General features: G+C 39.2%; 1 protein-coding gene across 2 annotated transcripts in view; it reads right to left on the bottom strand.

Moving 5' to 3' along the window:
- LOC149317537 (sperm-associated antigen 1-like) overlaps positions 1-25,950 on the bottom strand; it is a 62,288-nt gene extending 36,338 nt beyond the window's left edge. The window contains exons 1-10 of one of the 2 annotated variants that reach the window (XM_089517717.1): positions 25,687-25,950; positions 23,482-23,623; positions 22,291-22,450; positions 20,032-20,154; positions 16,670-16,737; positions 14,853-14,965; positions 13,448-13,553; positions 10,490-10,620; positions 6,668-6,774; positions 3,261-3,417 (exon numbers count right to left, since the gene is read on the bottom strand). In XM_089517717.1, coding sequence (XP_089373843.1) covers positions 3,261-3,417; positions 6,668-6,774; positions 10,490-10,620; positions 13,448-13,553; positions 14,853-14,965; positions 16,670-16,737; positions 20,032-20,154; positions 22,291-22,450; positions 23,482-23,621 — 1,105 coding nt within the window. In that variant the 5' untranslated portion in view covers positions 23,622-23,623; positions 25,687-25,950. Of the gene's footprint in view, positions 1-3,260; positions 3,418-6,667; positions 6,775-10,489; positions 10,621-13,447; positions 13,554-14,852; positions 14,966-16,669; positions 16,738-17,642; positions 18,213-20,031; positions 20,155-22,290; positions 22,451-23,481; positions 23,624-25,686 lie in introns of those variants that run through there. The other variant, XM_089517718.1, reaches the window with a different exon arrangement.
- Positions 25,951-27,829: the final 1,879 nt, after the last annotated feature.

Below are 27,829 nucleotides of genomic sequence, written 5' to 3'. Positions count from 1 at the left end.
ATAACAAGTGCTTCAGGCTATAATTCAGAGGAAGGAATTGGCAAACCACCTCTGAGTATTCCTCACCTAAGAAAACCCTATGAAAAATTAATAATTCATGTTGTAGTAGTTAACTGCCTTCGAGCTGACCCTGATTCATGGCAATGAGATATCTCCAATACCCCCTATTCTTCACTGCTTTGCTCAGGTCCTGCAAACTCAGGCCCCTGAACTCCCTGATTGAGTCTAGTCATCTTCCTCTTTTTCTACTATCTTCCAACTTCACTACCATTATTATCTTTTCTAATGATTCATGTCTTCTAATGATGTTGCCAAAATACGACAGCCTCAGTTTCGTCATCTTGGCTTCCAAGGATCCATATGTTTGTCTTTTTGGTCATCTACGGCATCTTCAGAGCTCTTATTCAGCATTACATCTCAAATGAGTTTATTTTCTTTCTATCCACTTTCTTCACTGCCCAGCTCTCACATCCATACATAGTGATGGGATATACAATGGCTTGGATGATTCTAACTTTCATACTTAGTTGTGTATCTTTACACTTTAGGATCTTATCTAATTATTTTGTGGCTGCCCTTGCCACTGCTCATCTTATTTCTTGACTGCAGTATACATTTTGATCAATAATTGATCCAGGATACAGGATTTTTTTTTTACTATTTCAATTCCCTTATTGTCTAGGTTGAATGTATATAGATTCTCCATGGTCATTATTTTTGTTTTCTTTATGTTAAGTGGTAAGCCTGTCTTTGACTTTCCCTAGTAATTGTTCCAAGTCTATGATGTTTTCCACTAGTGGTATGGTGCCATCTGCACGTCTTAAATGTTGATGTTCTTTCCTCCTATCTTCAGTCCTCCCTCCTCTGAGACCCGCTCTTCTTATATTTTCTGTATACAAGTTGAGCAGATAGGAAGATAAAATGAAGGCTTCTCTGACCCCTTTGGTAATTGGAAACCATTCTGTTTCTCCATATTCTGTTCTAACAGTAGTCTCTTGTCCTAAGTACAGATTTCTTATCAGGACTATCTAATATAGTGGCACCACCACTACATTTCTTTAAGAGCAATTCATGGCTTTTTGTTGTCTATGCAGTCAAAGGCTTTGCTAAAGTCTGTAAAGTGCATGATGATTTTCTCCTGGAATTCTTTGGTGTGCTCTATTAACCATCTTATGTTTGCATTGTGGTGCCTAGTGCCTCTTCCTTTCCTGAACCCTCGTTTGTATCTCTAGGATATCTCTCCATGTTATTAGCATCTATGTCACAGAATTTTGAACATAATTTTGTTTGAATGGGAAACTAATGCTATGGTCCTATAGTTGCTGCAGTCTTTTGTGTCTCCTTTTTTGAGCATGAGGATGTATATTGATTGTTTCCGGTCTGTGGCTACCATTTCTCCCATATTTGTTGGCATGTTTTAGTTAACACTAGAGTTGGTTCTGTCTGTATGGATTACAGAAATTCAATTGGAATGCCACTCTTCCTAGTGATTTGTTCCTTTCAATTTCTCTTATTGCAGATTCTATCTCACTTTATAGAATTTAGGGTTCAACTTCATATTCATTCCCTGTGTCATTCATTTTTTCATCTCTTTTATAGCTCTTCTATGTATTGTTTCCATTGTCTTTTTATTTCTTCTTGATCCTGTAGCATGTTCTTTTAATTACATAGCATCCCCACCCTTGGTCTGAACATTCCCAGATCTTGTGGAAGAGGTCTCCCATTCTACTTTTTTGTTGTCATCCTCTATTTCTCTGCATTGATTATTATAGCTTTGTCCCTGTACACTAGTCAGTGGACAGTTGCATTCATGTTTCTGGTTTTGTTCCTATCTCCCATTTCTTTTGCTTCTCTTCTTTATTGCTTAAGCATTTAAACTGTTATCTGTTGTTTCTTTTCTTTCTTTCTGGCCACCATTAGATTTTTCTGCATTCTTCTTTGATTATGTCATTGGCTTCTGACCACAGTTCTTCTGGCTCTCAGTCAATTATGCTTAATAGCACAAATCTATTCCTTACCATGTACATTCTGTTGATATGTTGTTCAGATTGTATTTTGGTATCACTGTTTTTCTATAAGTCAACTGGCAACTTGAAGGCACATAAACATACACAAGCAATGTGGAGGTTACTTTTTTATGTTAGTTGAATAAGAGATACAAATTCATAGCAGATACACAGATTTGTTGATGTGTGCGTTCAAGTTGTTTCTGACTTACTGGTATGGCAACCCTAAGGCAAACTTATCATGGGGTTTTCTTGGCAAAATTTGTTCAGAGTGGATTTACCTTTGTCTTTCTCAGAGGTCAAAATAGTGTGAATTTCCCAAGGTTTCTGTGGCTGATTGGGGATTTGAACTCTGGTCTCCAGAGTCATAGTCCAATGCTCAAATCACTATACCACTTTAGGTCAGATTTAGCACATACTTTATATTAGCAGCCTCTATCAGCATATAAAATAAGCTTGAGAAAGAGGCAGTAAAACAGTAAACATTTCCAGGAAAGTAGTCAATATATTGCCAGAAAAACCGCAATAGAATCTTATGGCATTTTAAAGACTAAGAGGTTTTATTTGCAGAATTTTATATTTTCCAGAATAAAAACCGCATATTTAAAAGGAATATTTTCTGGTACACATTCACTTCTTGTTCACTTTAATATGCTGCTCTGAACAGAAATACTGTTTTGTTTTGAATTTGAAACCAAAAATATAAGGTTTCCTCTTTATATAAATTTCCCGTTTTCTGTTACCCCAAAGCACCTAATTTAAATTAGGATTTCCTTATTGCTGTTAAATGATTGGTGTTACTGTTTTATACTTTCTGGGTTTTTTTTTTTGTTGCATGTTACTTTGGAAGGTTTTAGTTTAAAAGGATGTGTAAACTTTTAAAATAGTTTAAAAGGATGTGTAAAATTATTAGCGTCTATGTCACAGAATTTTGAACATAATTTTGTTTGCTTACTCTCATAAAACTGTTTGTTTTTTGTTGTTTTTGGTGAAAGGGAAATTTGAGATGAATGGAAAACAGTATGCAACAAATTTGTCTGTATATGCGTTTATGATCTTTCCTTAGTTGGGCCAGTGGTAGAACTTTATATGCAGTAGAGCCCAACTTCAATTCCTGGCATTTCCAGTCATTGTAAAAATGTTAAGCTAAATAAATCAATGGTCTGACTCAAAAACAGACAGCCTCCTATATTCAAATAAACATTGTACACTCATTGGTCTTGAAATGAAAACAATTAGAAAGTTTAGCATTACTTTTTTCTCTACTGCCATCTTCTAGTTCTTCTTCATTTCTTCCTTCTTGTTCATCAGATTCTTCTATATCTTGAATAAATATTTTTCTCCCCTTGGTCTGACTCTGAGGTATACACTCTGGCTCTTTCAGATTCTTCTCAATATCTGAGAGCTTCTTCTGTCATATAAGAACAGTATTCATTTATTTTTCTTTAGAGAATAAAATTAACAGAGGTTTTTTTTTTACTACTGAAAGATGTTTTTGGGTGTTCTTATCTGAATCTGAATCCTGGGTCAGATGCAGCTTTAATATGCTTAGGTTAGACCCAGTGAATCCAAAGGACTTAAAAACTGGATGATTAACAGTGCTGTTGCACCTCAAGGATGCACTTACTGTGTTTATTCTTGTGTCAAATGAAGTAGACTTCTGTCAACTAAACTGCCCTTTTGCCAGCAGAACCCCTTGTGTTGACTGATCTTAGAGATCAGCCTACAGATGGCCCTGCCAACACAACTGCTCTGCTGGTTGTTGGCTGGCAAAAGAGCCAAGAAGGGGACAAAAAAGAAGAAGAGTACGGGAAGAACCTACTTTTGCTAGATCCAAACATCCCCAAACCCTGATCCTTGATCCTCCTGGTGATCATTGATTCTACTGTAAGCATGACTACCAGTAAGTCTGGCTTCTACTAATATTATTTCACTACAATAAAAGTATGCAATTTGTAAAATTGAAAATGTTGTATGCAACTGACCAGAATTAAGATATTCAGAATAAAAAAGCTTAAGACAATAATGTAGTTCAATGCATATAAAAGCAGAATGACAGACATTGGGATAATAAACATCTGAGGAAGTAAACTCAACTCTACAAAAGCTCATGCTACCAGCTTCTTTGCTTTGGTTAGTCTCATAGGTGCTACAAGTTCGCTTTGAATCAGGATAAAATAGCTCCATTATATGCTTATTGGTCTAAATTAGATAAAATTATCACGGAACACAAACAATTGGATCAGAATGACCTTAAGGAGAGAGATATCTTTTTCTCTGTAGAAATTTGGAGAATTTGAAATATTTACTTGACTTAAAACAATTAAAGGCGGGTTACAGACCACCAAAAAATATGTAGTGACTACATATTAGGGTTAGGAAGGTGCGGTGCTTCCGCACCCCCTAACCCTAATACGTAGTCACTACGTGTTTTTTGGTGACGGCCGTTCCAGACAGCCACCTCCATGTTTACGTCTTGGACGCATAGCGTCCAGACGTGTCGCGGCGCCTATGATGTTGCGAGTGTGCCAGCGGCGCCTCACAGCATCATAGCTGCGCCGCAGAAAGCTCCATTTTGGAGCTTCTTTTTTGCTCCGTAAGGGAGCCGCGTGGTTTGGCTGCAGCGGCTCCCTCACGGAGCAAACAGCAGCGGCGGCAGACCGCCGCAAAGCGGCGGTTTATAACCTGCCAAAGTTATTTTTAAATTAACAATGGGACAATGTTTGTTATGACCATGAGCTCTTCAGTCAAGATGGCCACCGAGGATTCAAACTGCCATAGAAAACCTGTCCTCTGCAAATCTGATGTAATATTTGTTTTGTTCTGTTCTGTCTTTTTTAAAAAAATGTTTATGGTCTTTGTAACACACTATGGCAATAATTCCCTCTGCCTAATTATACATGGCAAGAATGCTTCATTCTGCATGTCATCTACATATGTAATCATTTGACCTTGAGAAACATTAGGACAGGACAGTGTATCCCCCCCCCCCTGTTTCTTTTTCTTTTTTAAAATCAAATAATGAGATATGGAAGCTCTGGTATTAAATGGAGGAATGAAGGTGAGTGTATTACCCCACAGAGCTGCCACCACATCCACAGCCCTGCTAACTCATAATAGTCAAGATGAGAAGTAGAGCAGCAGCCTTTTCTTTAATCTTCTAGTGGCATTTCCTCCTTTTTTCTTATTTTGCTTCTTACTGAAGTTAGACAGGAAATATCAAAAATATCTCAAGTATGGTATAGATTTCACACTGAGTTGGGAAGGTAATGCAGAAAAAGAGTGGGGCCACTCTTTTGGATCAGAGACTCATTCTTCTGATGGATCTAGAGTCCCACTCTCAATACTCTATTTTAGGAACTAGTTCCAAGGAAAATACCACTGAGAGTAGTTCTACACCATGGTGAGCAATTACTCAGATTTTGGAAGCCACACACACCTCTCACTGGATGCTGGAAGGCCAAAATCCCCTACTCCTCCAACCCCCAGTTGTTTCAGGCTCAGGAGAGACCTCCTTTACAAATGAGGAAGTTATCCGTAAGTCACTTTTTGTTTTCAAAAGGGCCTCTTCTGTGCCTAAAACAGTCTAGGGGGGAGGGAAAGAATGAGAACATATAATGTTTTAATTTTTAAATAAAAGTGAGGGGGAACCAGAAAAGAGACTTGAGATGTACATATAGCCCACTGGTTACACATTCCCCACCCCAGTTCTACACTGACACAGTACTCTACAGGAATATGGAGCCACCTCAGTGTGTCCCACCCAGCTGCCAGAACCCTTTGTCACTGATGCACCAGGAATCCCACTCCATCTGAAACCCTTTCTGCTATACTTCAGGGAAGTTAAAACTGACCTTTAATCTGGCTTCAACACACAATCATCAATAGTAAATTAAAATGCTCTGTCTGAAGTAAATTATCCTTTGTTGTTAACTGCCATCAAGTCGATCTCAACCCACTGCAACCCCCAAAATCAGCCTCATAGCTGACGTGTTTTGAGCTGATCGTAATTTCCAAAGAAAAAGTGAAGGTTTTTGTAGTACTTTAAGACTTATAATTTTATTATGACATAGAATTTGGTATGCAGTTAACAGAACCCTTTGGCCTTCAAGTATGGCAGCTTAGAATGTTAGAATGAAATGTAGTCCTATACCACTAAATGTATCCATATAGAAATTATTAAAATTGTTTGCAGAGAACCCCCTTTATGAATAAATAAGTGATATACACAAGAATTTTAGTATAGTACCACAATTAGGCTTCTAACATGTCTCACTTTCCTAATTGTTGATAATTAATAAGTGAAGGTTTGCTACATTAAAAGTTAAGAAGCTGTCAGACCTGGGAAAGAGGAAATATACTGAAAAGTTGAAAAGTCAAGGATGTTCTGAATAATAGCATCCCAGTATGAGATATGTATTTGTGGCTAATTGCTGGCTAATTTTTACTGCTATGTCTGGACAGTTCCACTGGCATATCTTTCATGTCAGCAAAGTAATTCAATTTTGGTCAGAGCAGCATGGCATCCTATAACACCTATGCCAGCATACCCCAATATCATACCTGCATCCCATGTCTCCACAATACATCTGTCCAGTATAGGCAATACAGAATTGTTACTAGTTTGCATTACATCCATGAAATGAACTATTAACACTTACCTTAGCTGTAACATTTTCAGGTTCCATTTGTAACACTTTTTTTAAATCTTCTGCAGCTGCTTTGAAATTTTGTAAATTGTTGTAAGCAGTAGCACGGCGCAAAAGAGCTGCATGTTAAAAATGATATATTAATTTGACAATACTATTCTAAACATAACACATAATAAATCTTTCAGTACAATCTTTACAGTAGAAATAAGAAATAACTGTGTATTATATAAAGTCCTATATATACTGTAAAACGTAAGAGTAAGAAGTGTACCTGATTTAACATGATACAGACCATCTGCAGTATATTTAGATCATTTTGCATGGATCCTGCACTGTTTCCACATTTGCTTCCATGTCAAATTTAAGGTGCTTGTTAATACCCATAAAGCTCTAATTACTTTATTCACAGAACATATGAAGAATCACCTACTTCATATGAAACTCTGCTAATTGCAATGATCATCATAAGCCTTGTTCTCTGTTCTGCCACCAAGTGGCAGACACTTGGCTGTGATATGAGACACAGCTTTTTCAGTGGTAGGGTCCTGGTTGTAGGACTCTGTTCTGAGGGACATATGGCAGGCCCCATCTTTGTTACAGGCTTCTGCCAGTCAAGGTTGTGTTTTGTTTTTAAATTGTCAAGATTTGAATATTTTTTATGTTGTTCTTTTCTTTTAACATGACAGGTTTAAAGATTTTGATTGCTTCTAGTTGTATTGTAATAAAATTTGTACTTTGGACTGTGAAAACTTGGCAGCCCTTTAGGAGCTGAAAGGTAGAATATATTTTATGAATAAATAAGTGATATACACAAGAATTTTAGTATAGTACCACAATTAGGTTTCTAACCTGTCTCACTTTCCCAATTGTTGATAATTAGTAATCAACAATTAGTATACTAAAATTTATTTTCACACACAAACTGTTTTTTGATCTGTGTCTTAACAAGGATAATTAATAATAATTACTCCAAAAACTATCGCTCTTCCAGCATTTTATGCCCAGTGGCAATTACAATATTTAAGAACTTGGCAACATTAAACGTAATAGAAAGACATTTCTTAAGAAATCTTGTGGAGGAAATTAGAAGACTTATTTATTGAGAAGTCATTTCCTGATTCTATTAGAATGTGTTAGTTCTATGGTAGTTATGATCATTGTATCATAACCCTATTTATTGCTCAAGTGAGATATTGCTCTGATGTTATTTACTGATTTAGGTTGTTCAGGCAATGGTATATGCTCTCTCTGTAATTATTCATCATTTAACTCTGTGATTCATCTCAGGCATGCCTTGTGTACATGCCTTGTGTTTTGGAGTTTAATAGATTCATGTCAGTGATTTCAGTAAAAACTTCCTGACTTCTTTGTTGTTGTTGTGTGCCTTCTCGTTTCCAACTTATGGAGAACCTAAGCTGACCCTATCACTGGGTTTTGTTGGCAAAATTGTTCAGAGGGGAGTTGCCCTAGTCTTCCTCTGAGGCTGAGAAAATGTGACTTGCCCAAGACAAGCCAGTGGGTTTCCATAGGTGAGTAGGGATCTGAACCCTGATTTCCAGGGTTGTAGTCCAACACTCAAACCACTCCACCATCCTGGTTCTGCCTTCATTACATAGATAATATAGCATTACTGACCTGGGGGCGAAGCAGACAGCTTGAAAGGAGTGGCCTCCAGCCATAATCAGACTGGGACTACAGCGACCACACGGCTTGCTCCCAAAGTGGGCCGCCACCTGCAGTCCCAAGCCACGCCGGCCAGGAATCAGTTCAAACCAACTATTTTTGTGGGAGCTTCAGAGCAGCTTCCAGGCACTTTTGGGATGTGCATCATATAAACACCATGCCCCCAAAGCGCCGGAAACTGCTTCTTTTGGCCTGTGTGTTTCAGGCCATAGATACCTGATCTAAACAGACAATTGGTCAGCTTTGAATACTACTGTCAGCTCTTACCATGTGAATGTTAATGAAGGTGCATTTTTAAAGGGTAATCCAGATTTAGCTTGGCAGTAGATGGCTATCTGGTTGAACAATCCAATTCTTACAAGTACCTGAATATCCATTTTAACATTACCTGCATATGAGCAGTATATAGGAAATGTGTAGCTGCCAGAATTAAAAATGATTCAAAAATGATTTTACACTTTTTTCTGATTAAGGTGATGGTGAAGGTTTAAAGGCTGAATTAATTTCACAACTGTTCTATAGCAGTGTTTTGTAGATCACATATTTACAGCCAGGGCTGGATTATCAATGGTTTGTTTAGTTCATTTTTAATAGGCTCCCTCACTGGCTAGAGTACACTGCTGAAGGAAAAAAGATTCATCTTGATCTCTCTTCTTCTCCAGTTACTTCTTAAGTAACAGTGGTTCTGTCATTATAAATATTGTCTATGTTACTTGAGTAATTGAATAAAATGTATAACATCTAACATTATCAGTAAAGTTGCAGGGCTTTAAATGAGTTCAGACATGAACATATTTACACTGCCTATTGTACTTTGGAATTTATTTATTATTCATTCATTCATTCAATTTCTATGCCACCATTCCTAGAACAGCTAACACATGCACACAAAGGGGCCCTTATTTCTGAAATTGCTCCAGGGTTGCAACCACTTTAATCAACTCTTGCTTACATCCTTCAATTGAAAGAGTCCAGTCTTCACTTCTGAGATCTACTTTGTGTAAGTGGCCTAATACTTAGTTTGGAAGTGGATTTCTGGCTACTAATAACCCTCGCTTGGAGTCATGCCTTGTGTACTGGAATCAACTATTCCTTAGTTTTGCTGTGAACATTTATGTTTACTTGACTTTGAGAGGCCCATATCTCTCTCTTTCTTTTTTTTTTTCTTTTTTTTTTGGGGGGGGGGAGAGAATCTTTGGAAAAAAAAGATTTCTATGCTTAGCCTCTGTTCGGCAAAGCTGTTCAAGCATGATAACTTCCATGCTAATCTTTTGATGACGATTTTGTCCATCCAATTCAAGTTGCTGTTGAGACTATTGTAAACTTGGTTCTGGACTGTAATTCAAAGGTGTCATGGACATATTTTTGCATACCATTCCCAATCAAATCTGACACAGCCTTTTTGAAAGTATGTTTATCCTTCCATCAGTATTAATGCGAAGAACTACTACAGAGATAATTAAATGAGGGGCGAAGCAGACTAGCAAAAGACGCCAACTTCAGGATGGCATGGGGGTGTGGCGTATGCACGGCGCATGCTGATGCCCCCAAGCTGACGTCATGCCGCCCCACAGCAGGTGGCATCACACCATTCCGGTGGCACGCCGTTTACACGCAGCGTGGCACAGAAACACCAAAAAGCTGCCACCATGGTGAATAAAACACCTTTTTTCCACCCCAAAAGGAACAGTATTTTGCCACTTCTTTTGGGGCCAGAAAAATGCCGGATTGGGGCCGCAACGTATGGTTGCCACTGCCCCGATCCAGCCCTCAAAGGGGCTGCGTAGAGCTGGACTTCCGGAATAGTCTGTTTAGCCCCTGAGTTTAGTGTGGCTTATAGCCCTCCCCAATTTTATCATCATAACAAGTCTGTGAGGGGGGCCAGCCTTGAACTGGGGTCACCCAATCCAAATGCTAGATCCACACTTTTACCTTTCATTGCTCTACCATTTTCTTGATCCTTGTATAGTAGAGATATTGGTGTTAAATGGTCACTACTAAAAGCTTAAAATGTGAAGGAACAGGGCTAAATCAGAGTGCAATCCACTAATTATTCAAACTGAAGTTATTTTCTGGCTTGTGTTAGTTTTGTCCCCTTAATTCGAAATAGTTTCTGCCAGCACTGTTTTCAAAAAAATGTTCTTTTACCTTTTATGTTTCCAGGGTCCATTTTTAATACAGTTTCACAATCATGAACAGCAACATGCCAGTTCTGAAGTTTTATTTCTGCCTGAGCTTTGTTATTGTATGCAGTCACAGTGGGATATGCAGATATGCTCCTGTAAAAGACTAGATTCATCAGTCAGACTGAAACAAACATAGGCACTTCAGTAAGTCTCGTGGAACCTTAAAGACTAACAAGTCCACTGTTGCATAAACTTTCATGTGCCAGATATGATAGATGAATAAAGCATTATACCCAATTTACTGTGACTGCATCCACAGTGCAGAAACAATCCAATTTGACATCACTTTAACTGCCATGACTCAATGCTATGGAATTCTAGGAATTTGACACCAGAGCTTTTTGACTGAAAAGGCTAAATGTCTCACAAAATTACAGTTCCCAGAATTACATAGCACTGAGCCAGGGCAGGTAATGTAATGTCAAGCTGAATTATTTCTGCAATGCAGATGCAGACTACGTGGGGATTTTGCCTTATATCCCACTGCTGCCTACATCAGCTGTGAGGTTTCCACACTCTATGTGATGGTTCCACCCTTTGATGTAAACATCAAGTGTGGGGTTTTCCACTGAGGCAATCACACTGATACCAACAACTGTGATAACTCCTCTTAGGCAATCCTATTACTGTAGCCAAATGTGGGAGTCTTTATTATTAAGACACAGTATTTGCTTTTTGTTTGTCCCTAACTGCTTGAACAGTTTCATCTGTAATCCACTGAAGTTTCTCTTTCTTTTTGGCTGCAGATAGTATCTTTTTTGCAATTCTCCCTCATAATGTCCCTGGCTTCAGTTCAGAGTTCTTCTGGCTCCTGATCATTTAGGCTTTATATTGCAAAACTATTTCTTCCATTGTCCTTAAATTCTATGGGGATGTTCTTCAAGTTGTATTTTGGCATGATGGTGTCCTTCTTAGCTTTAATCTAATTTTTGATACCAGCAGTTCATGGTATCTACCACAATCTTGTCATAGAATCATAGAGTTGGAAGAGACCACAAGGGCCATCCAGTCCAACCCCCTGCCATGCAGGAACTCTCAATCAAAGCATCCCTGACAGATGGCCATCCAGCCTCTGTTTAAAGACCTCCAAGGAAGGAGACTCCACTACACTCCGAGGGAGTCTGTCTCCTGTCGAACAGCCCTTAGTGTCAGGAAGTTCCTCCTAATGTTGAGGTGGAATCTCTTTTCCTGTAGCTTGCATCCATTGTTCCGGGTCCTGTTCTCTGGAGCAGCAGAAAACAAGCTTGTTCCCTCCTCAATATGACATCCCTTCAAGTTAAATATGTGAAGGGATGTCATATTTAGGAGGGAACAAGCTTAGGGAGCTGGGGATGTTGAGCCTGGAGAAGAGAAGGTTAAGAGGTTATATGACAGCCCTGTTTAAATATCTTATCACCTCTTAACCTTCTCTTCTCCAGGCTAAACATTCACAGCTCCCTAAGTCATTCCTCATAGGACATGGTTTCCAGACCCTTCACTATTTTAGTCACCCTCCTTTGGACACGCTCCAGTTTCTCAATGTCCTTTTTGAAACTGTGGTGCCCAGAACTGGACACAATATTCCAGGTGGGGCCTGACCAAAGCAGAATACAGTGGCACTATTACTTCTCTTGATCTACACTATACTTTTATTGATTGCATTGGCCTTTTTAGCTGCCACGTCGCACTGCTGACTCATGTTCAACCTGTGGTCTACTTGGACTCCTAGATCCCTTTCACATGTAGTCTTGTTCAGCCAGGTGTCCCCCATCCTATATCTCTGCATTTCATTTTTCCACCCTAAGTGGCCTAATTCCATGTTGAATTTCATTTTGTTAGCTTTGGCCCAGCTTTCTACTCTATTCAGTATGTTTTGAATTTTGATCCTGTCCTCTGGAGTATTATCTATTTCTCCTAATTTGGTGTCATCTGCAAATTTGATAAGTATGCCCCCAATTCTGTCATCCAAGTCATTGATAAAGATGTTGAATAGCACTGGGCTCAGGACAGAGCCTTACGGGACCCCACTGGTCACTTCTTTCCAGGATGAAAAGCCATTGTTGAGAACCCTTTGGGCTCGGACGGTCAACCAATTACAAATCCATGTAACAGTTATGTTGTCTAGCCCACATTTTACAAGTATGTTTGCAAGAATGTCATGAGAAACTTTGTCAAAGGCCTTACTGAAATTAAGATATACTATATTCACAGCATTCCTTTCATCTACCAAGCTGGTAATTTTATCAAAGAAAGAGATAAGATTTGTCTGGCATGACTTGTTTTTATTCAAAAAGAATAGAGCTTCTCTGTCTTCTGCCTCAGTTTATGTAGTCTATTTGATTTCTATGTTGGCCATCAGGTGATGCCCATGTATACAGTTATCTCTTTGGTTGCTTGAAGAAATATCTTTGCAATGAACAAACTGTTGCCCTTGCAAAACTCAATCAGTTGCTTTCCTGCTATGCTTCTTGATCTTAGGCCAAATTATCCTACAATTTTTTATTCTTCTGTTTCCTACTTTTGCATTCTAATCGTTATGATTAACAAGAAGTCCTGTTATGGTGTCTGGTGAATATCCTCCTGGACTCCAAAACAGAATCTTTCCGTTTTTTTCTTCTTCTACCTCTGTAACTGTAGCATAAATTTGGATCATGGTTATATTGATATGTTTTCCTTGAAGTCTTGTTGATATTATTTGGTCAGACTTTGCATTATATCCTTTGACTGCTTTTATGACATCTCTCCTTACTACTAATGCTGCTATTTAAAACACTATCAAACTTATACATTTTGGGCCCAAGGAACTCAGAAGTTGTTTCAGGACAGCGAGTTATGTAAAGCTTCCAACTTTGAAATGGACTAGCTTTTGGTGTAGAATTCTTTATTAGTTCAAAACTCATGTAACAAATTAAAATAAATGACTCAATTAGCACTAACTCACCGCATATAGTAGGCAACTGCTTCTTTGTAATCTCCTGTGACAAAGGCTTCATTGCCCTTCTCTTTTTCACGATTAGCAATAAAGTTCTTTTCTTTTGTAGACATACCTAAATATGTTGATTACATAGTAAAGGAATAATTTTTTTAGGATGAACAAAAATATTTAGATATAAAATATTATAACACTGGTATGCAACTTTTCAAGTATATTCCCTCTCACTATACCTTTGGTCCTCCTAAAATTATTTCTACCCATAATGTCATCCTGCAGCCTTGAGGGGACATGTTTTTAGCCTTCCTTTTGGCTCTTTTAGGCACAGGGAGCACGTTGTTCAAAATCAAGAAATGACCAGAAGACACTTCCAGTTTTGAAAAAGGCCCCCAGGCCTAAAACATCCCAGGAAAGAGAAACATGGGGATCCATACACAGGCCAAAATAAAGCTGCTTCGGGTCACTTTGGAGGTATGCTGTTTAAATTATGCATGTGTCCTACAAGTCCAGAACCCGCGCACCAAAGCCACGCTCCAGTCTCTTAGAACGCATGCATCATTTAAACAGCATACCTCCAAAGTGACCTGAAGCAGCTTTATTTTGGCCTGTCTGTATGGGGCCATAGTGAAATTGCCTCCCTACTCCATATAAGACACAAAGTGCATTTTGTGTGGGACTTTAAGAACTCAAAGAGCTCCATAACAAAGAGCCCCATAACAAAGTTGTCTAAGAGACCATGTTCTTCCAGTGACTTTGCTTATGGTGATGTTTCTCTTTCTGAAATGTGGAAAAGAACCCTTTTTATTATGGCACATGTCACATGAAGTGATCTTCGAATTGAGATCTGGCAGGGTCCCAATGCAGGGTGTTTCTGCTGTCAGGAGAGTTCTTATTTGTTTGTCCAGGCATTTTCCTGATCACTGATCTGGTCAGTTAGCAGTAGTTATTTAAGTGATTTTAATTAAATATTTTATTATTTTATTAACAGGCAATGGTTTTATTACTTGATTTTACTATATTTTGTGGGTTCTAATGTAGTGCTATACCAGCTTTGGAATTTTTTGAATGAAAAGCAAACTCAGAGGTAGCATAGAGACAGCTCCAACTATAATCCACATCCCCATTTCAAAGAATCTCAGACTGCAAAACTGGGAAATATCTTTGCCTGAAACCTTAGACTGGCATGGCAATCAAAGTAAACATAGGGGGAAAAACAGATGGAGGAAATATTCCTGTTGGTCCCTCAATCTGTTCTAATAGTCCGTAGGTTGTTTTTTTTTAAACAACCATATGGCTTTCACCCTTCTATTTCTATTTTGAAATACTTCTTTTTCTTTTTTTAGACTTCTTATTTTGCAATAAACAGCAGCAATAATAAAAACAATCTCTGCATTACTGAGAATCTCTTACTTACCTGTAGTATCTACTTTCATTTTTGGTAACTTTATACTAGTATTAAAATTGCTTTTAGAAAACTGGTTTCCTTCATTTCCATCCATTCTTGAACATTCTTTTTCCACATCAAACCTTAAATTGAAAACAATTTTAAAAATAAATATCTATCTATATTGTGCATATGTATAAAATGATCTAATATTATAACATAGTTTGACATCAAAATTTATTATTTTATTTTATTTTATTTGGATGCTGCCTTTCTGCCAGAGTGGGATCCAAGACTCCCAAAGAAAGCAAATTTTAAAACTTTTAATTTTAAAAACTTCAATACAAATTAATAACTAATATTAAAAAAAAATTAAAACCTTATTTTAAAAAAAAACCAATTAAAACCACACTTTAAAAATGTAAAATAATTCAAAAACACACAAAAGTTAATAAATAAAACATCTCAGTCAGAAAGTCCCCTATTTACACATTAAAAACTTGTTTAAATAAAAAGATCTTTGCCTTCTGGAGAAAGGAAAGCAGGGAGGGGACCAGTATAGTCTCCTGTGGAAGGGCATTCCAGAGAGTGGGACCAGCCACTGAGAAGGTGCTGTCTCATGTCCTCACCAAGTGCACATGTGAAGGTGGTGGGACCAAGAGAAAGCCTTCTCCTAAAGATCTTAGGGCTCTAGCAGGTTCGTATAGGGAGATATGATATTTTAGATAGTTGGTACCTATGCCATACAGAGCATTTATAGGTTATGACCAGTACTTTGAATTGTGCATGGAAACAAACTGGTAGCCAGTGAAGCCCTTTTCACAAGGAAGTTATACGCTCCCTATAACTGGCTCCACTTGGACCCGCTGAAGTTTCTGCATAGTTTCCAAAAGCAGCCCCACATAGACTGCACTATAGTAGTCCAAATAGGATGTAAGGCACGTGTCACCACAGCCAGACATCTCAAGGAATGGGAGCAGCTGGCACACTAGCTTTAGTTGTGTAAATGCACTCCTGGCCACTGCTGAAATTTAGTGATCCAGGCTCAGAGCTGAATCTGTAATTTCCATTATATATTGAATTTGTGGGCTGCTGTTTTCGTCAGTTTGTACATTTAAAAAAATCTGTCAGCAATGCCAAGGTGTAATCTGAAATTGTGCCATTTCTTAAGCAGTAACCTCCAAATGGTGTATGTGTGCGCGCATGCGTCCCACTATATCGTAAACAGAAAGCCAGAGTGGTATAGGAGATTGAATGTTGGACTACAAGGAGTGTGGAGACCAGGGTTCGATTCCCTGCTTGGCCATGAAACCCAGTAGGTGATCTTGAGTAAGTCACGTGCTCTCAGTCTCAGAGGAAGGCAATGGTAAACCTCCACTGAACAAATGTTGCCAAGAAAACCCCATGATAGGGTTGCCTTAAGTCTGAAACAACTCAAAGACACATAACACACACATATCTTAAATGAGTCACACAAGTTAGCATAATGAATCTTTGTTCTTTAGCCAGGCATGTGTGAAGTACAAACCCCTTCCCTTTCTAAAAAGGGGTTCTATTTTAGTGTATTTTATTTTAGAACACAGACTAAATGCTATTTTAAAAAACTGTAATTTGTATATTTATAATCCTATACTTTTGTATAAAAAATTATTAATACTAACATGTGGTTGACTCAGTCGTACTTAGAGCAGACTCATTCAAGTCAAAAGAAATTAAGTCAATCATTCTATTAATTGCTGTAATCGTAATACAAATATATTAAAATATACTTTCCTAAAGACCCAAGTAATACTTAATAAATGAACAAATAAATGTATAAAATAATTAGTGGAAGACATGTGACATACTTATCCCACTCTCTATAATCCCTCGGTACATTTTTCTTCTTTACTTCTCTGTTTTTTGAAGTTTTACTCTGTAATGAAGGGACAGACAAGGTGATAAAATAAATTGTTTGTAACAGAATTTAACAGAATCATAGAGTTGAGACATCCAATCCAATCCCTTGTCATGCAGGAATACACAATCAGAGCACTCCTGACAGATGGCCATCCAGCCTCTGTGTAATAACCTCCAAAGAAGGAGATTCCACTATGCTCCAAGGCAGTGTGTTCCACTGCCAAATAGCCCTTACTGTCAGGACTTTCTTCCTAATGTTTAGATGAATCTCTTTTCCAGTAGTTTCAATCCATTGCTCTATATCCTAGTCTCTGGCGCATCAGAAAACAAGCTTGCACAATCCTCAATAGGACATCCCTTTGAAAATATTTCTATTTCCATTTATTTCACTGTTGTTCATATCCTGTCACATAAGACTGAGATTTAATTCATGTCTCAATCTATTATTGCTAGTACAAATGGAAGCTTTTGAATTCTGATATATTCATTAAATGACCCCTTCACTTGCTGTTCTTTCTATAGTGATGTCCATATCAATTTTTAGTTTCAGTACTAAATATTCTTATCTGAAAAGCAGAAGCTATGATCTGGTCTGCAGCTCCACTCTAAAGAGAGTGAGAGAATTTTATTTTATTTTTTGCTAGGTAACAGATTGTAAGGAGCCCTGGTGGCGCAGTGGTTAAATGTCTGTACTGCAGCCACTCACTCAAAACCATAAGGTTGCGAGTTCAATCCCAGCAAAAGTGCTCAAGCTTGACTCAGGCTTGCATCCTTCCGAGGTTGGTAAAATGAGTACCCAGACTGTTGGGGGCAATTAGCTTACAATTGTAAACCACTTAGAAACTGTTAGTTCAGTATGAGGTGGTATATAAATAAAGGTGTTTGTTTTTTGTAAGAAGGGCACCCAAATTTAAAACTGACCTGCACTGCATCCTATGTAGCAGCATGATACATACGTTACACTGTGGACTGTGCCAAATGTGTTTGAAGTGGTGGGCAGGAGTTTAAAGCAGATAGAGACACACTGGACAACATGCTGGATCCTTCTTTCTCACCCAATGCCCGACTCTCTCCAAGTGCTTTTCTCCATGAAAGCTTAGCTCTGCTAAATAAGTGCCTGAGAGAAGGGAACTATGAGCAAAAGCAATAGGCGAGGAAAAAAAATAGGTGAGTGGAAAGGGCATACGGCATCTTCCTCTAATCTCTCTTTTTATCCTGAAACCATCTTCCGGGATCCATTTTAAGTACTGCTTACACAAACACAGGTAAAGAACAACACTCCCTGTGACGCCAAAACACAATTGTCAATGAGTGAACTATAACCCAACAGCACCACCTCCTGGAATCAACCCTGCAAGTAAAAGTGGAATCAATTAATTTAGTGCCTCTGCTCCCAACTGAGAGATCCTATCCAAAACAGTACTATGTCACTGGTATCAAGAATGACTCTGAGGTGAAACAGACCACTCTGAAGGGGTGGCTTTAAGCTGCCCCTCCCAAAGCTGGATTGGGGTTGTGGCAACTGCAGGCTGCAGCCCCAATTGCCTTTTTGCCCGCTAAAAAAGCAGCAGCAAAGAGCCGCTTTGGGCCAGCAAAAAGCTGGCTATTCCATCTCACCGTTGCTGGAAGCCAACTTTAAGGAATATAAATGCTATGCCACCTGGAAGCCAGTCCCTGTGTAAACAGATGGGTGGCTTAGGAGCATGTGACACCCAGAAGACAGCGCAAAAGGGCCATGTGTTTCTTCCCTAAAATGTTCAGGAAAATCAGTGGACCCATATTTACTATCTCTCTTCAAGCAAATTCATCCCACAGAGTGACCCAGGCTGTTTCAATCCAAGGATTGAAGCCTTAGAAATAGATACAAAAAAGCAGTTCTAATCAGAACTGATTAGAATTGACTGAGCACCATCCTTTTGGTGCACCTTTGCCAGGAATGGAGCACCACCCTTGGCTATTAATATATTTCAAGTTCAGGTTATGTTTCTTTTAAAATAGCCGAATGAACTGTTCCACCTCCAGAAGCCCCAGTAAGTCACACAATTCATCTTAATATATAGCTAGGTATTAATAGCACCCTCTTAATTTGTGACTTATAAATATATCCTTTGCAAACACATATAAATATGTAGAAGCAGAGGTAAGCATGGAGCACCAGATTAGGTTAAGGTTTTAGGAAATAGCCTGCTTCTGCTTGGACAGATTAAGAAAAAATCCACTACAACTCAGGTCCCAAACCTGAAAGATGGAAATCACAAGGTACAGTATGTGCCTCCCTTTAACTATCATGGAAATACAAAAATGGATATAAGCCTTCTTCTCTGTCAGAAATGATGAAAATCATGGTCTTAACAGCCATTTAGAAAGATATTATGTCTAAACACAGAGAAATAAGTGCCTTTTCATTACACCCCTTAAAAATGTTTTACAGAATTGCCTTTTTAAAAACTTCTAGGAAGAAGTGGAAGAAATCTGTAACATATTTGTCTCTTCTGTGGGGAGAAAGTCCGCCATGCTTCAGGTAAACAGGTTTAGATTATTTTTGTGTAATAGCACCATTTCCATTTAGAAGATATCCAAAGATATCTTCGTATACCTATGTTTCTTGTAGACCACTGGTATGACAATGACAGCTAGCATACAACATGGCCCTAAGTAAACAAACTTTTAAAATGATAAGTTCATGTGAAAGGGAAGTCAAAAACAGGAGATGGTATTTGTTTACTCTTCCTTCTTTTGGGTGTGGGGTGGGAGACAATTGGTATGAAAATGGAACAAGTCATACAAATGTCCCTAGGGCAGATAGCTGAAAGGTGACACTTGAAATCCAATTTAAGGCTTTCTAACTAGTAAACTGTGGTGGTGCTGGGAAGCAGAAATCAACTGTTAAAGTTAGAGTCCCTTTCCAAAATGTTCAGCATTTTGACAGGCTCTTCTAAAACATGCCCTGGGATTAGAAGGCAGAGGTGTCAGTCACTCGACTCCACTTGATCCTCCCCCCGTCCAGATGATTTCCATAGAAAAGTTATTCTGGAAATCAAGCTATCTACATTTCCAAAGTCTGAACTTAAATGAAGTTTCCAGTGATCTTTATTAGTTTTGGAGGGAAACTTGCTTCATCAAGAAGTACCCAAACCTGTCCAAATCACTTGTGTTCAAACTTCAGCCAAAACTGATGTACATTCCTATTTACAGTGTTGGAAATCCTGATGAATAGAACTATTGCAAACATAAACCATGGATAAAGATAGATACCAAGTAAAATTCATGCATAAATACTGAACCTTAAGCATGGAAACAAGGACCACACCTGACAAATGGGATGCCAGTCTGAACTACGAACTGGTGGCAAATTTTCCAGATGGTCCTTGAAAACATCAGTTGTAGCATACCGCATTTTATACTCCTCTTCTTTCATCTCTGTAACCCAACTCTGAAATAAGCAGATAACAATTCAAAATCAAAACTGTGAATGTGCAAAGTATTTCTTTAATTGTGCATATGATTTCCAAAATATTCTACTGCAAAATTAATGGAAAAGGGTAAGTGGATATATAGGCCAGGAATTAAAGGCTACTATAGGTATAGCCGAAGACTTGCATTAGCTCAGCTGCTTTTTTCACTTTTAAAAACTCTCAGTAGCAAAATCTCATCTTGTATTACAATTGTTTTTGAAAGACCATGTCAGCACTAAAAATTGTTTAATATGAAGGGACAAGGAAGGCTGTTGGCCAAGAAACACAGGCCCAAAGCCTTCTGGGGTACATTGAGCTAGCTGTGCAGTTCTCTGTATCCTGGTCATAATTCTCTGCAATATATAATACAAAGCTAAATCCAATGTTATTCCTAAATAGAATGATTCACTGAAATAAATGGAATGTTCAGAAGTAATGACTAATAATTTATATTCATTTCAATGGGACTACTTTAGTTGGGACTAATATTGCATTTAGTCTATATTAAACAACTCTGTTTTTCTGTATTATTCTTCTTATGCACCTAACAGATGTTCTTTAGACATTCCAAATCCACAGGGACCTCTTTGTCCATTAATATATATATATATATAGAGAGAGAGAGAGAGAGAGTCACCTTGATAATTGGATTGAAGGACAATGTACAGATTGAGTCTCCCATATCAAAATGCTTGGGACCAGAAGAGTTTCAAATTTTGTGATACCTGTATTTGCATACATGTACATAAGGAGATGTCTGGGAGATGGGACCCAAATCAAAACATGAAATTCATTTATATTTCATATACACATTATACATATAGCCTGAATGTAATTTTATAAATATTATCTATAACTTTGTGCATGGCCTAGCAATTAAGACGCTGACTCTGACAATTGCAAGGACAGATCAGCAGTTTGAGACCCAAGTGCCACATGATGGAATGAGCACCCATCACTAGTCCCAGCATCTGCCAACCTAGCAGTTTGAAAACATGTAAAAGTGCAAGTAGATAAATAGGTATTTCTTTGGTGGGAAAGTAACAGTGTTCCAAGCAGTCATGCTGGCCACATGACCATGGAGTCATCTTTGACAACACTGGTTCCCTTGGCTTAGTAATGGAGATGAACACCGCCCCCTATAGTCAGACATGACTAGACAGTCTTGTCCAAGGGGAAATCTTTACCTTTTTGTGTGAAATAAAGTACGCTGAATCATTAGAAAGCAAAAATGTCACTATGTCAGTCATATTTGAAAACATTTTGGTTTTTAGAGTATTTCGGATTTTGGAATTCCAGATATAGGTGACTCAACCAGTGGTGTCCCACATCCAAGTGTCATCCGGTGTGGGGAGCAGAGCTGTCAGGCGGGGGCGGGGGGGGCAAAAGACACCACTCACCCCTTTTCCTTTGCCACAGTGGCAGTGATGTCCTCATGAGGAGGTTGCCACGGGGAAGCAGGTCGAGTGTACTCACCCCTTCTCCTCAGTGGGAGGATCACCCGATTACGTGTCACCCCTCTTCTGGGGTGTCACCCAGTGTACACCACACCACCACACCTCCCTAGTGACACCATTGCACTCAACCTGTATACATTCTAACAATGAAGTCTCTTACACAAACAAGGGACAAGATTACAAATTACAAGTACTACATGATTCTTATTTTTATATAATATATAATGTGTCATTAAAACTGTAGGAAGAGAGGGTGATTTCAAACCCCTTTTCTTTCACAAAATTTTTGCACTAAAAACACCACCAGTATCTATCAAATCTATATATCACAGGCAACTTTACAAATGAATTAAGATTAAAACAATATATTCTTCAAAAAGCACACTCAATTGTTTGCCATGATCAGCTAACAAAACTATAAGAACCAAGATGAAATACTAAAGAAATTTATTTTTTATGACAAATATAGCAACATGGGGGATACTAAGATGGTCTCCTATTTACTAAGGAGATGACCCAGTCTGAGCCCTCCAGTGAACCGAAGGAGAAAATTCTATATATGGAGCAGGAGAAGCAATTGGGTACAATAGGAAAGTGAACACACAGAATACTGGATAAGGCCCTGAATAATTATTTTAAAAACAACATTTGCAATACCTTTATTTCATTGTTTATTTTTTCCCATTCCTCAGCAGAAAAGTCAGAAGCAGTTGCTGCAGGTTTATCTCTTCGTAAAGCTCTGCTATTTGGAGCCAAAGACTCAATGTGTTTTTCACAAAACAATATAAGATCAGGATAGACGCCTTCTTCACCAGATCTTAAAATAAACAGATAAAATACATCACTGTTTATAGTAGTGATTATAATGTTTTGATTTTTAAAGGCTACTTAGTAATACCAATGCATTTCTGAAATGTTTTCATGTGTTGGTCTTCTGTCTCTCATTATTTTAATTTATTGAAATGTACATATTAACATTGGGACAACTTGTTACTGCATACCTGTGCTCTCTTGTTAATTATTGTTTTACTTATCTTTATCTTAGTTATTTTTAACGTCACTTCCCTTCCAACACCTTCATATGAACAAAAAACATCCAAAATGGGTGACTGAACTTCCCTATGCAAAGAGACTCAAGCACATGGTACCAACTTCTCTTTCAGTTATTCTCAAAGGTGCTGTAAGATCCCTTTGCATACTGATTTTCTAGACCAGTGGTCCCCAAACGGTGCCCTTTAAGAGATTTTGGACTTCAGCTCCCAGAAGCCTCAGCCATATTGGCCAATAGTCTGGGATTCTGGGAGCTGAAGTTCAAAATCCCTTAAATAGCATAGTTTGGGGACCACTGTTCCAGACTAACATGGCTATGTCTTTGAAAATTTACCTAAATAGGTTTAATAAAAGTATCACCCTGTCTCCTCAGTTTATCCATCAGCTGCTCATGTATATTATCTCCAATTTATACAACAGATACACAGAAATAGCAAGACCATACCATTTCAGTTTTATTTTACCATTTTATTTACCATTCCCTTCTCCTTTTGTGTCATGTCTTTTTAGATTGTAAGCCTGAGGGCAGGGAACTGTCTATTATCCCCTCTGTTGTAAGCCGCCCAGATTCCCAGTGACTGGGCGGCATATAAATAAATCCTATTATTATTATTATTATTATTATTATTATTATTATAAAATGAAACTGTTATCACTTTCTATTAGTTTACATCATGTTTAAAGTAAGTGACCTTGTTTTTGCTTTTAGACAAACTCATTTATTTCAAGAATCACCACAATTCCTATCAAATTACTTCAAGACTATTAAGGAAATAATTAAGTTGTTAACAAGTTTACCTTAGTATCCTGAGAATCTTTTCCAAATACTTAACATCAGTACATTGTTCTATGAATTTATAGTCCAGATGCTCAATAGGAATGTGGTATGTTTTTGTTGTTCCTTGACTAAACAAGGATGAAACTTGGTCAACACTCATAGCTAAAATGAAAGAGATAATCATTACACCATGTATTTCAAGTGTTTTCGGAGATATTTTGAAATTATATAAGGTTACTGAAAAAATATTAGTTTCATTCATATACTGCAAATTCCTTTCAGTTAACAGAAGAATGTTGTAAGATTACAATTTCTATTTGTGGTGCAGTATGATCCAGGCCTATTTGCCATCTGTGCTTGTTTTAAGATTTTCTACATTAGGTCCATTCAGATGGAGGGATTTGTACAACAAATTGAACAGTAGTTATGAAATGGTCTTCTTTCCTTCTGCATCTCTCTCTGTGCATCCCCAGTCATCTCCAAAAGGCCCCCCAACTTCAACAGCAAAGCATGGCAGTTGTGATTTATTCCACTAGTGGAGTCTCTTCAGTTGATAGGTAGAGGGGGAAAAAGAAGACTTTTGAGAGGATAGGTTTTTCTTATTTACATACAGTATTAAAAATTGGTTCTGACAAGAAAGAACAAGAACCATAGGCTGGAATGCTACTGGATGTATGTGTGAAGGAAACAGAACTGTGAAGATGCACAATGTCCATATATACAGTGGATGGCTGCTGCTTTGTAACTATATACCAGAACCAGCCAAAGGATCGATGCACAATGGGACACTGATGAGGAGGTTCAGGTGCACAGTGAGCACTTCTGATGCACACTTGTTATGCATCTTCACAATTCAATAACCCTGGTTTCTTAGTGTCTCTGCTATTTAGGCTGCATCCGCACTGCAGAAATAATCCAGGTTGACAGCACTTTAACTGCCTTGGCTCAATGATGTGGAATTCTGGGAACTGTAGTTTTATGAGGCATTTAGCCTTCTCTGTCAGAGAGCTCTGGTGCTGCAACAAACTATAATCCCCAGAATTGCATAGCATTGAGCCATAGCAGTTAAAGCAGTGTCAATCTGGATTATTTAAGCAGTGCAAACGCAGCCTTAGTTAAGTGTACACAAACTTATGTTCTGTGAAAGGATATACTGTACAGGATCCCAGCCATTATGCATAAATACACTGCTGGAAATACAGAAAAAAATAGGGATTAATCTAAACCGGGTCTCCGTTTTTCAGATTTTAAACACTTGAGTGTGCTACTAATAAAAAGGTATGATGAGCCAGTCTTGTGTAGTGGTTTGAGTGTCAGACTATGGGTTTGGAGACCAGGGTTCAAATCACAAATGGAAAACCACAAGTCACATTCTCTCACTACCCATTAAAATGTATCTTTCTGTATTGCAGCATGCCAGGCCTCTTAAATACAGCATGCAGACATCTAAGGAATTGTCCTCAATATTATTTATGTCCCAAAGCCCATGTGTTAGCACAAGTCACACACTGCAGCCGAAGTACAGCGAAACACCATCATTTTGATTATAAAACGAAAGGGTAATCTTAGGGCCAAAACACACTGCAGAAATAATCCGGTTTGAAACCACTTTAACTGTCCTGGGAAAATCTGAGAAGTGTAGATTCTCGTGGCAAAACATACACAGTACTCAGAAGTCCCTAGCATTGAACCAGGGCAGTTAAAGCAGTCTCAAACTGGATTATTTCTGCAGTGGGGATGCATCCTTGGACTAAAAAAAGGGGAGGGGGGAGAGACCAGGCACTATCCAGATGTGCTTATCTATTATACACTCAGGAAAGGAGGACCAGGCTGCATCTGTACTGCAGAAGTAACCCAGTTTAGTACCTCTTTTAACTGCTGTGCCTCAAGGCTATGAACTTCTGGGAACTGTAGCTTGTTATGGGGCCAGAGAGGTTTGCTCTCCTCCTCTCAAGGGAGGGGGGTACCTTTGAAAGCTCTGTTTTGGGCCACAACAAACTACCCTTCCCAGAATTCCATAGCATGGAGCCATGGCAGCCAAAGCGGTGCCATGCTGGATTATTTCTGCAGTGGGGATGCAGCCTTGGACTAAAAGAAGGCATGACTACATCTCTGCTAACATCACCGCCTTCCTCTAAGCCAAGGCTGCCATTTTGGCACTCATTGCTTTCCCGCGGCCCTCTTTCTCTCTTTCCAGCCCGCAGCCATGCAGCCAAGATACACACCTGCTGCGGCCCTTTCTTGGCTTCCCAAGCCTTCCCCTCCACAACGCTTCTGAGGGGGAGATGGCCCTCAAGTTGGGGCCTAACAGCCTTCTTCTGAGGGGGAAACGGGCGCCTCCTCGGCGTCGCAGTTGGAAGCCAGGCCCTCGAGTGAGTGGAGGCCGCGCGGGAGCGTTGCTATGGCGACGTGGTAGTAGTAGCTCATGGCCTCAAGTAGGCCTCTCCAGGAAGAGAAGGCAGCCAGAGCTGGCATTCCCCTTTCGGCCTGATGTGTGTCTTTGTTGTGTGCCTTCAAGTTGTTCCACACTTATGGAAAAAACTACTATAGGGTTTTCTTGACAAGATTTGTTCAGAGGTGGTTGGCCATGGCCATCCTCTGAGGCTGAGAGAGTGTGACTCACCCAAGGTTAGGGTTGCCATAAGTGAGGACCTCCAAACCGGGACAAATGTAGGACAAATGCAGGACAACATTTTCAAATGTAGGACACATTTTTTAAAAATGGAGGACACGCAAAAAAATTGAGCCTTTTTTTAGAAATGTTAATATAAATGCATGTTTCTTAGGCATGATCAAAATGGAGGACATTTTGACATTATTCGTAGACAGATCACGGAAATGTACTTCCCTTTCTGGCCACCCCCCTCTCCCCATTCCAAACAGCACATTTGAGCATTGAACATGGCTTTATTTTAACATTGCCTCTTGCATATTTCAGAGGCTTATTCCACAACCAAACCCTTTGGTCAAGGGACTTTGGTTTTCCTTCATTTTGACTTGTTTTGTCTGTATTCCTCCCCACTAAATAAAGGAGACATGAAATGGAGTTAATGGGTACAAGTTGTTAAACAAAAAAGTCTTGTGAGACTCTGTAGGCAAGAGGTGCACCATCTTAAGAACTGCATTAAGCACACTTAGGCTGCTGTCACACTGCTTTCACTCTCATCGCTCCATCCTATGGAATCCTGGGATTTGTAGTTTGTTGTGGTGCCAAGGCTGGGCTTTGAAATCTCAGGCATAAGAGAGGCAAAAGGCTTGGGCTGCATCTACACTGGAGAAATAATCTGGGTTGAGACCACTTTAACTGTCTTGGATGAATGCTATGGAATTCTGGGAATGGTGGTTTGTTCCAGCACCACAGCAGAATGGCAGTTAACCCCTGGAAAGCTCTCTGACCAAGGTGACCAATGCCCTCACCCCAAAATGTAGGGCACCCAAGCAAAAATATGTAGGACATGGCCAAAAATAAAAGCTAAAAACACCCATGTAATTATAAATCCATGCTTCTTAGCCATGATCCAAATGGAGGACATTTTGAAATTTGACAGAAGAGGACATGTCCTGGAAAAGGAGGAGGATGCCTGGTCACCTTGTCTCTGGTCCAAAATACACTGCAGAAATAAAACTGCTGGACTGAAATGCCCAGAGTTCCTCACCAAAGCTGCATCGACACTGAGGAAATAATCCAGTTTGAGAGTGACTTAACTGTCCTGGGTTAGTGCTGGGAATTGTGGTACATTGTGGCCCCAGAGCTATCTCTGACAGGGTGTCCCAAAACCCTCCAAACGTAGTTGAACTGCAGTGCCCAGAATTCCTCCCCAGGTGCATCCACACTGAGGAAATGGTCCAGTTTGAGACTGCTCAGTGCTGGGGAATCCTGGGAATTGTAGTTTATTGTGGCCTCAGAGCCATCACTGACAGAGAAGTCTCAATGTCTCCCAAACACTAGCATTCCCAGGATTCCCTAGCACTGAGTTAAAGCAGTCTCAAAATGGGTTATTATTCCTGCAGTGTGTGAGAGAGATATAAAAGCTAGGGACTGGATTCATTTGGAGGATCTCTGTGTCCAAAACACACTGCTTGGACTGCCAGGGCTAGGTGCTATGGAATCCTGGGAACTGTAGTTTATTGTGGCATTGAGCCTCATTGGGTCTCAAAGTGCAGGGGGGGGGAGAGAAAAGCCAGGGAGAGTGAATGAGAAGCTCATCTTGGCTGTGACTACTCTGAGAGGAGGAGGAGGAGGAGGAGGAGGAGGAGGAGGAGGGAGGGAGCCAAGGGAAGTGGCCAGGACCATCAGCCTCCTCTCTTCCACCAAAGACTGCTGGCAAGAGGCTCTGCCCCCAGCCAACGCCTCCTCTGTGGACCATT

The sequence above is a fragment of the Sceloporus occidentalis genome, unplaced genomic scaffold (genome assembly GCF_023333645.1).
Source record: "Sceloporus occidentalis isolate IW3139 unplaced genomic scaffold, rSceOcc1.0.p SCAF_3, whole genome shotgun sequence".
Classification (NCBI taxonomy): domain Eukaryota; kingdom Metazoa; phylum Chordata; class Lepidosauria; order Squamata; family Phrynosomatidae; genus Sceloporus; species Sceloporus occidentalis.
The sequence above is the reverse complement of the archived record's forward strand: the minus strand, read 5'-3'. Positions and strand labels throughout refer to the sequence as shown.